The sequence below is a fragment of the Diabrotica virgifera genome, chromosome 9, assembly GCF_917563875.1.
Source record: "Diabrotica virgifera virgifera chromosome 9, PGI_DIABVI_V3a".
NCBI classification, from domain to species: Eukaryota; Metazoa; Arthropoda; class Insecta; order Coleoptera; family Chrysomelidae; genus Diabrotica; species Diabrotica virgifera.
Window position 1 is genome coordinate 979,315 of NC_065451.1, and position 11,014 is coordinate 990,328.

The 11,014-nt window shown below is 33.2% G+C and overlaps 1 protein-coding gene across 1 annotated transcript; it reads left to right on the forward strand.

The window, feature by feature from the left end:
* The first annotated feature begins 1,253 nt into the window (after positions 1 to 1,253).
* On the forward strand, positions 1,254 to 9,965 carry LOC114324900 (uncharacterized). Its single transcript, XM_028272805.2, has 3 exons — positions 1,254 to 1,396; positions 7,591 to 7,732; positions 9,743 to 9,965. Exons 1-3 carry the CDS (start codon positions 1,385 to 1,387, stop codon positions 9,904 to 9,906), a joined length of 318 nt encoding a protein of 105 aa, XP_028128606.2. The 5' UTR covers positions 1,254 to 1,384; the 3' UTR covers positions 9,907 to 9,965.
* Positions 9,966 to 11,014: the final 1,049 nt, after the last annotated feature.

Below are 11,014 nucleotides of genomic sequence, written 5' to 3' on the forward strand. Positions count from 1 at the left end.
AATAAACATTGCTTTTCGCTTAAATTAAAAATGTTCAAACTGTCAAGAGCTCGGTGAGAGGCTGTTTGTGATTTAATTTAAGCGAAAAGAAATGTTTATTTGTGAAATAAACATGTATAAACATAAACTCAATAGAGAATTGAACACGCTTTCAAATGAGATAACACACGACCCCTATTCGCATTTAAAAAATCATCGATTAGGTCATCGGTTCTGATGGATGACATCACGTAGCATGAAATATATGCCAAAAAATTGCAATATAAAAATGGACCTACTTCGGCATTTCCTTAAAACTTAATAGGTAAATATTGCCAAATATCGAGGAGGACTCTTTTCTTTGGCTCACCCTGTATAAATTTGTATTCGTTGTGAAATCTGGTGAAAATACATTAATTTTTATTTCATTAGATAGTTTATTTGAATTTTAATTACCCTGTTCGAAACGCTCAAATTAATGATTTTTTACCATTTTTTCAGGCCTCTAACTCCTATATTACGTAAGTCTACAACTCCAAATTTTTGCTCCTTATTTTACTGGCTAGGGGCTAACATTCAGTTAAATTTCAAATTTTTTCATTTGTGCCCATCAGAGATATAAGGGGTCAAACTTTAAGATTTTTCAAAAAATTACGTTTTTGAGATTTTTTTGAAAAAATTTACTCAAGTCTCAAAGCTCAAACTTTTTTTATTTAAAGTATGTACGTATGTCTTTTCCAGAAAAAAATTACAAACCATTATCGGCTTGCCTTATGCTGTTAAAAAAATTCTGAAAATGGAATTTTATCAGTTTACCTTTTCAAATTTTGAGGTTCATTTAAGGCCTTAAGGGTAGTTTGAAATTAAATAATGCTATAGGTCTTTTTCTAGAACATGCTTTTCTAAAAAGTTTGGTTTTTAATTTATTGCTCTAGGATAAACCTCAGTGAAAATATTGGCTAAAGTGCGAAGCCATGTTTTCCGTGAAAATGATCGATATGCTTGAACAAAAATGGCCGTCATCGGCAAAATAAAATTTTTAAAAATAAAATGAATACAATTTTGTACTCTCCATAGACTGAAGTTTAAAAGGTAGAAAAATAAAAAATATTAAAAATAATCAAGCAACCACCTTTGGACAACTTGGCTTGGATTGACCCAGAAGGGGAAGAAGAAGAAGTCGGTAGTATAGGGTATGAAATAAAAACCCCTGTAAATAGATAAAAAAATAATCAATCCAAATTTATTTGTTAATATTCTTGTTTCAGATAAAGATGTGAACTAACGCAGTCAATTAAAAATATATTAGAACATGGGAAAAGCTGGTACCGATAGTAACAATATATAAAAGAACTTTTTTAATCCTACGATCATATCGAATTTTGACCTACAGCAATATTCAGCAATGATGAAATTTGTGAGTATTTGTCTCTTTATGCATTTTTATTAATCATTTTTTTGTTAAGTGCATTTAAAAAAAAATTATTCTTCTTTTTTTCGGCCATATTAATTTGACGTGATTTTATACATAAAAGTTATATTTTTTAAGTCACAATATATTTCTTTTATATATATTTTCTCTTTATGTTTTCTTTCATTTCTGGTTTACATACTCAATAGCGTTACAGGCCTTAGCGTGTGCTCACTACGGAGACCAAAGGATGGTATCCTAGCCTAGAGAATAGTATTACACTCTTCATATTCGTGAATTCTGGCATACATTCAAAATAATGCATTTATTTTACATCGCGATCGATAATATAGTTTCGATCGCCAGGTAAAATAAATACATTATTTTAAATGCGAGAATTCACGAATATGAAGAGTACGATACCATGCTCTAGGCTAGGATACCATCCTTTGGCCTTTGTAGTGAGCAAACCCTTAGATACCCCCGGCTTCCAAAAACTGGATTATTTACCTCCATTTTTTCCGGTTGCTTTCTAATTTGGTCCAATTTCTTCTTTGGCGTCCTCTTCGTTTTCCCCTTTTTCCCTCCTTTAGCATTGTTTTAACATTTCGTTTCTCTGGCATTCGTATAATGTGATCAAGATATCTAGCTCTTTGGGTTCGCACTGTTCCCGTAATTATTGATTTTCCATACATTTTCATCGTTTCTTCTTCTTCTTGTAGTTTCATGGCCTCCACCTCTTAGGTACTTGGCCAGTCCTCGTATTTAGACTAACTGGAAGGGAATCCTCTTTTCAAAGGGTCTGGATTTTTCCATATTCCCTTCTTTAAATTCATTGTGACATGATTTTCAAATAACTATTTTTATTTTATATTTTAATTTGAAATATTGTTAAAAATTGATTGATCTTTCTTAAGGTTTGGTCATTAATATTATGTAAGAGATTTTGTATTGAAATGGGGGTTGGACTTCCTATATTAACTAGTTCCTGATACAGGTCAAATTGATTTGTTTTGTTAATTGGGCATTCAAGTAACATATGAGTTATACTTCCCGTCTGTCCACATTCACAAAAAGGAGTATCACTACAATTAATTTTAAACAAATGGTCTGGTGTGTGACAATGGCCCGTTCGCATTCTAATAATAGATGTCAAGTGCCTTCGATCCACAAATGTGAATTTGTGGAACCAAGGGTTTATAGAAAAATCACTTTGGCATTGTTGATACCATTTCCCTTTAGTTTTAAACTGCTTTGTCCATTCAACTTTAAACTCGTTTACAATTTTTTGTTTAATAAAAGGCAAAAAGTCAAATTTATCTATTTTAATGTCTGCAGGAACATTTAAAGTCTTGCCTATATTTGCCAATTTATCAGCCTCTGTATTCCCCTTTACTCCAGTATGGCCTGGAATCCAAGCTAAGATTATATTAAATCCTGCTTCCATTGACTCAATAATAAGTCTTTTAGTTAGGTTTACAATATGGTTGTTTGTCCCCCAGGTGGTGTTATGTAATTTTTGGATAGCACTTTTAGCACCTGAAAAAATTATTGCTTCTTTAATATTTTTTTCAATACAAACTGATACTGCCTTGTTAATTGCAATAATTTCTGCAGTGCATATTTGAGTGTGCTCATGTAATCTGGATGCATAATTATAATTGATTGAAGGTATGTGTACCCCAAAACCTACTGTCCTCGACTCGGGATCTAAAGAACCATCTGTAAATACCCATGTATAATTTCCATATGAAGCTGAAAATTCATTAAGAAATTCCTGATGAGTATAGATTTCCATTTTTTTGTGGGTTGAGAAAATTGTCTGAAATGTTCCCGTAAGATAATTCAGTTCGATCTGAAAGCAGGATTTAATATTCTCTTTATATAGATTAATGAGGTATTTGTCAAAATTATTTTTGATTTCAATCAAATATGGTGGCTCTTGTGATTTCCAAAATCCTATTTTATAATTTACTTTGGTTCCCAACTCTGACAGGATTTCGTTCAGTGGATTTTTCAGATCAGCTAGGATTTTCAGATAGAACTTAGCGCACAGTATTTTCCTTCTTGCATCTAATGAAATTTCTCCACTTTCTGCTAACAAAGCATTAGTGGGGGTAGATCTCATACAGCCCGCTTTATTTTTCATCGTTTATTATTTATTATTTCATTTTCATTTTATATTTATTATTATATTATTATTTTATATTTATTATATTTATATTTATTATTTCATTTTCATCGTTTCTTTATTTTTTCATCTTCTCCAAATATTTTCTGTCGTCTGTATTTCTCCAAAGATTTTTCTGAGCACCTTTCCATTCCAGATATGTACTCTTTTCCTCCTGCTTCTTCATAATCCATGTTTCACTGGCATGCATCACCGTGGGTCTGATTAGTACCTAGTAGATTCGCAGTTTAGCTGTTCTTGGAACATTTCTGGCTCTCCTTCTTCTTCTTCTTTCTCGCATGATCTATCATGCTAGTAGGCTGCCTGTTCATTGCCATCAAGTCTTTCCCGGACGATGAGATCAAGCATTCTCGCCTTCCTGTTGTTAGTTTACCCCAGGGACGTAACAGAGGCCCCCGCAGCGTGAAGCTTTCGGGGGGCTCAATCGCTTAGGGGCCCCATCTTGTCATCTGATATTATGTAAAAATGTCCGGAAATGTATAAATTGACTAATTATAAGCAACTTTTGTTCTTCTATAGAGTTTCTTTATCTATGCTAATACTTTTCAAGCAATTTGCGAGTGAAAATAAACAACGTTTTCAGACGAGTTTTTCGAAAATAACTCAAAAATAAGTATTTATCGAATTAAATATTAGATATCGAAAGAATATTTGTAGAAAAATGTAGCTTGTAAGATACATAAAATGGTGTAATTATTCATGAAGTCTATCGACACAGTAAAAGCACAGTTGAAGCTCATGAAAAATTATTCTTATTTGTCCAATTCCAAAATGGAATATTTCAACCTGAAATAACCAAAAAATGAACCAATTTTCGGGAAAAACTCTTAAAACTTTTTTTAAATGTTAAAAAAAGCTTTATTTTTGTTTTTTATAAAAGTTTTTAGCACCAAAACTATAAAAGTTACGCTCAAAATAAACTTAGCCCCTTTTTTTGGTAAAAAAAATCATGAAAATCTGCCCCTGTTTCGCACCCCAAATAAAATTTATCATTAACGCTTTACCATTTACTTTAAATATATATTGTTTATATGGCCTGTAAGTTTGACCGGTTCAAAGTTCTTATTTTTGAAAAAATTAAGTTTTTTTATTTTGGAAAAATGCCTTTTTTTCAAAATAACTTAAAAAGTATTAGTGATACGAAAAATCTTAAAGAGTAAAGAAATGTAAGTAGATCTTGCTTTTATAAATATTTTGGCTTTATTTTGTTTTTCTGTAAGACAAAAATTGGTTAAGACATGGCTGTTTAAAATTTGCATATACATACTCGTGATTAGTGACTCGTTCAAGCCCTTTTAACTAGAACCCTTTTAGAAATAAGCACTTTGAACAGGTGAAACTTAAGGTCGTATAAAAAAAGTTAGGTAATTTATAAGGCGATAATGATTAGTGTTATTTGGGGTGCCAAATAGGGGGAAGTTTTTCACATTTTTTTACCAAAAAATGGTATTAACTGTAATTTGAGCGTAACTGGCTTAGTTTTGATGCTAGAAACTTTTATAAAAAATAAAGCTTCTTTTAAACACTTTAAAAAATTTGTAATGAGTTTCCCCGAACAGTATTTCATTTTTTGGTTATTTCACGTTGAAATATTCGATTTGGAATTTGACGAATACGAAAAACTTTTCATGAGCTACAAGTTTTCTTTTACTGAGTCGATAGACTTCATTTTTGTTTCATTTTTTTCTTATAAGCTAGATACATTTTTGCTAACAATATTCTTTTCGATCGAATACTTACTCTTTGAACTATTTGCGAAAAGTCGCCTAAAAACGTGGTTTTTTTGTTGAACAATAAACATTTTTACTCATAAATAACTCGAAAAGTCTTGAGTTGACCACTTCGGTGGTGACACTGAAAATTACACGGTATCGCCATATTTTACGTTGATTTACTGGGCTGTAACACATATACATAGGTATTTGTTACACATGTCGCATTAATCATTTTTTGAAAAGGGCCCCATTTACAATTCTACGAGGGGCCCGACGGAGTTTGTTACGCCACTGGTCTACCCTGTCGTCTTTTACCCACTGGGTTATTCGCTTTTTTTAACGAATCCGCTTTTCTCCATTCTCGTTATATATTTGTTCCAATATTTTTGTCTTTGTCTGACCCACCTTCCTACGGCCTGTATTCCACAGTTTTGTACGATGTCTTTACTTCTTATTCTGTCAGGTAGAGTTTTACCTTTTATACTTCTTAATGTTTTTATTTCAAGTGTTTTCATCATTTGTAACGTTTTACTTTTGTCTGGTCTTGTTTCTGCCGCATATATGTTATAATAAGTATTATTGTTTTTTTATACAGAGTTGGGATAAAGTATGGAACCAAGCAAATATCTTTGAAATGAAAAGAACAATATTTATGAAACTTTGCATGCAAGTACAGTGACGCAAAAGGCATCTGATGCCATATTTTTTGTTACTACTCCACTTCCGGTTTCACCGGAAATAGCCTTAACTTATTTACTTTAAATGGGACACCCTGTATATTTTTGCAGATTTTAAAAGAACTTGTTATTCTTAATTCATACATAACAAGTTTTGAAGAAAAAACTATTAAAACAATAAATAAATCTCTTTACAGTTAAAAAATAGGTTAATTTATTTACGTTAGACCAATGATATTAAAAATAAAAAAAAATAATTTCAAATGTTGAAAATGTTTGCTGTTCACCTCCTGACAACGTGCAAGCCTATAAATAAATTCGTGAGTCACTTTTTGCAAGATTTCTCCACGTATTCGCATTCATCAATTATTCTTTGTCTCAAATCCTGCAAACATGTTGGTCGCCTAACGTAAACACGTGATTTTAGATAACCCCAAAGAAAAAAATCTAACGGTTTGAGGTCTGGAGAACGAGCGGGCCACTCTATGAATCCTCTACGTTCAATCCATCGATTTGGAAAATTCACTCCCAAAAAATGAAAATTCACCATACCATAACCGATTATCATTAATATTCCAATACGATCTTTTTCACTTAAATGAACTATGTTTAATACAACTTATTTCTGTCAATTAGTTCAGTAATAGTTTTACCTACTATACTAAATTCAAATAAGTCATGCAGTGCATGTAAACAACAATTTTAGTCTACACTACAGTATAGATGGTACTCGTTTATTTCCTACTACGTTGTACTAATACAAAAAATTATCTACTGACACTTTTTAACTAATTTTTTCTACCAAATTTGGGTATGTATAAATTAAAAATAACAAGTTCTTTTAAAATCCGCAAAAATATACAGGGTGTCCCATTTAAATTAAATAAGTTAAGGGTATTTCCGGTGAAACTGGAAGTGGAGTAATAACAAAAAAATATGGCAACAGATGCCTTTTGCGTCACTGTACTTGCATGCAAAGTTTCATAAATATTGTTCTTTACGTTTCAACGATATTTGCTTGGTTCCATACTTTATCCCAACCCAGTATATTTTGACTTTGCTTTTAGTATTTAAATATTTGTTCCTCCATACGATTTCTTTCAGGCATTCCGAGATTCTAGCTGCTTTCATTGTTTGTTCTCTGACCTCTTTTGAGACATTTCCAAGATATTTGAAGTGATTCACCTGTTCCACAGTATTGGAGTCGATTTCCAATTTGCATCTTATCGGTTCTTTGGAAATTACTAAGCACTTTGTCTTCTTGGTGTTGATGAGCATACATATTTAGTTCTTTGGCGAGAAGTGAAGACATCAAACAAAACTGGGAAACACAGGACATAGGAAGGTGGGTCAGACAAAGACGAAGATATTGGAACAAACATATAAAGAGAATGGAGGATAGCAGACTCGTTAAAAGCGCAAAAACCGATAAAAACTCAGTACTTAAAAGCTTGAAACGATGGTGAGAATGTTGGACGTCATCATCCGGGAAAGACTTGATGGCAATGAACAGGCCTTAGCCTACTAGCATGACCGATCATACTAGAAAGAAGACGAAGAAGCATTTATCATTGATTTGGCATCTTTTTAAATAGTATATTTATCAATTCCTTTCAGGTACTCATTTCCGTGCTTGTAGCACTTGCTGTTGCTGATCCTCAGCCAGGTGCGGTAGAAGTTTTGGGAGGACTGGGGAAAACTGTAAATGGAGCTGTAGATGCTACTGCTAGAGGAGCCAAAAGCCTTTTTGGAATTGAAAGTAAGTAGAAAAACTGCATTACATGACTTTGAAGTACTCTAATGTACAAATTATTTGATATTATCGTTAAGCAGGCTTAGAGCCTAAATATCATAATATGAGTGTTTATTTCTCTACTGCTGTATTTTTCCATCACCTACCTTATAATGAATGTTGCATCTGTTGTTGATCTGTCGTGTATGAAGTCAAACTGTTGATCGGATATTTTGGTATTTTCATGGTGTGACCAAGTAGTTTTATGGCCATGTAATTTGTATATTTTTGTATATCTTCCTTCTTTTTCTAAACAAATACTAATATACTGCTTCTCCATTCATCTGGCATGTCCAACTTCCATATTCTTATCTCTACTTAGGCTCTCCACACTTCCACAGAAATATCATCTGATCCAAGTGCTTTTCTTTTCTTTATTTTTTGTAATGCTTGAACCACTTCCTCGTTTGTTCTTTCTTGGTGACCATTGCTGTTCCTGTCTCCATGCGAAACGAACTTATAATCGAGGGTAAAATGGAAGGCAAGAGAGAAATAGGACGCAAGAAAATGTCCTGGCTCCGAAACATAAGGCAATGGACAGAAATTAACGACATACAATATCTGATACACATTGCAAGAAACATAGAGTTAATGGAAAATGTGATCGCTAACATCAATTAGTGGATTTGCATCTGAAGAAGAAGTGTCCGATCTATGTTCTTTCTACTATTTATATAATTTTCTCCTTCCTTTTATTTTTTCTTGAACTTTATATGACCACCAACATGTCTTTTTATTCTTTAGTACTCTTCTCCGTCTTTCAGTCTTCAGTCTTTATTCCTAAACTTTTTTCCTGACAGTTTTCTTTTCTTTTCTTTTCTTTTCTTTTCTTTTCTTTTCTTTTCTTTTCTTTTTTTTTTCTTTTCTGTTCTTTTCTTTTCTTTTCTTTTCTTTTCTTTTCTTTTCTTTTCTTTTCTTTTCTTTTCTTTTCTTTTCTTTTCTTTTCTTTTCTTTTCTTTTCTTTTCTTTTCTTTTCTTTTCTCTTCTTTTATTTGCGATAAAATGTTCAAAAACCATATTGATGTTCTTCTATAAATGCTTCTGTATTATTTTTGACTGTAGTGTTTTTGTCGATCGGATAGCCAAGCGGGACGGCAGATCGCCTGCCCATCACTTCGCTGTGATGTATGTGACTTCAAATCCTGGCCCGGTGAACGGAAAAACAAAAAAGCTAACGCAGCAGTTTAAAATTGAATCTGAGGCTTAGACTGGAATACACTGGTATCTGATCAGGCTCTAGAGGAGGAATATGGCAAGGGATAAGGTCCTGCGTCTCAGTGATACTCTTCCATAGATCCCTACCGCAAGAGCGTTGACGCCTAAATGCCGGTGTGTATACAGTGGAACCTCGATAACTCGGATTAATCGGGACCGTGACCGATCCGGTTTATCGAAAATCCGGGTTAGCCGGAGAATATGGTAAAAATTAATAAAATACGGTATACTTACAGATAAATTCCGTTATAATTGAAATAACATGAAATAATATGCACAGTACACATCTAAAAATTACTAAAAACACGTAAACACAAACCTAAGCAAACGGAAGCGAACAATACAAGACTGTACTACACACAATACAATCACAATCGGAACGATGTTATGTTATTTAAGAACAGTGAAGAACTAATACCTTTGTTTAAAAAAGAATTTTTTAAATAGTCTTTATTCTTTTTTAAACAATGCTAAGACAGTTTGATTGAAATAAATAAAGGAATACTACAACATCTGCCTGTTGTTTCCGATAATTCAAGACAATGAACCTGCCGCCGTGTGTCATGAGTCATTTTTACTATCGTATAGCTCAAATTACACAAATACATATTATATCTCAAATATTATATTACATACCTACATTTTTATTTTGAATTGTTGAAATGTTTGTCTGATGAAAATCGGTCCGGGTTATCGGGGGCCGACTTATCGGGGTTCCACTGTATTAACGTTTGTCTAATTATTGTTTATGTTTTATTTTAGCGCCAAAAGTCGCTGTCAACCTAAATGTGTGTGCTGCATCTATACCTTCAATTTATCAGTTCTATGCTGCACTTGGAGTTAGACTGGTTCCTAACACCTATTGGTGTACCTGCCCACCAGGTTACAACTATCTGAACGTACCATTTACTGTAACCACGTCTTAAGATGATGTTCTTGATTGTCAATATAATTTGTTTAGAATTAAACTTATAGAAAAATTAGACTTTATTTTTTTAATGTTGTTAGACATTTGTTTAGGTGTAGCATTTAAGGTTTTTTTATTTGTGCTGGAAAATACCGCTTCCCAGTTTGAAGATGAACAGTATATAAAAAATTTCTTCTTCTTCTTCTTCTTTCTACTTTATAACTAGGCTCATGCCTGTTTCATTTCGGTTTTTAGCCTCAATTAACGTTGTCTGACCATGTTTTCCTCGGTCGTCCCAATTCAATGATCTTCTTCCATTTGGCGATTTGTCTCTTTCTATTCGTACTATTCTATTTTATGTCATTCTTTCTATGTGTTAATTCCATTTCATTTTTCTTCTTTTAGTCCACATGTTTATTTCCACTATAGGTACCACATCTCGCTCGTATTTCTTCACTCTGTCTTTTATAAAAGACTCTATAGAGTTTGGTTTGTCATTTTTGTGCAAGGTTGAGGTACATTTTGGTTTTTTAGAATTGGTATCACTTTGGTTTTCTGAATACATTCCAAATTGCCCACAGACCGAGTGTGTCCTGTCGATGAGTCGTTGTAGACCAAGTCAGAACCCGCAATCAACACCGTATCGTCGGCGTATCTGATGGTGTTGATAGTCACCCTGAATCTCATTCGTTGATTCCTCCAGTGCCTCTTTAAATATAAACGCGTTTCTAACATATTTTATTGTGGTTTCTCTTCTATTTAGGAACTTCTTCTTCTTTTTGTATTGACATGACACTGTCTGTTTTTTCAATGTGCATCTAGTAAGTTGTCGTTCCATCGTTTTCGTGGTCTTCCCACTAAACGTCTGCCTATTGGAGAACCGTCTCTCGCTGTCCCTTACTACTATATTTGTTGTCATTCGGCTTATGTGGTTGTTCCATTCTACTCTTCTGTTTTTCACCCAGTCATTAATGTTGTGCACCTTGGATCTCCGTCGTACATCTGCACTTCTAGCTCTAGCTCTTAGTATCTTACAATCGATTTTTGTTTTCATCTCTGCTGTTTCTAGCATTCCTTTTATCCTTTCTGTATCAGGTCGTGTTTCTGCCGCATATGTCATTATTGTT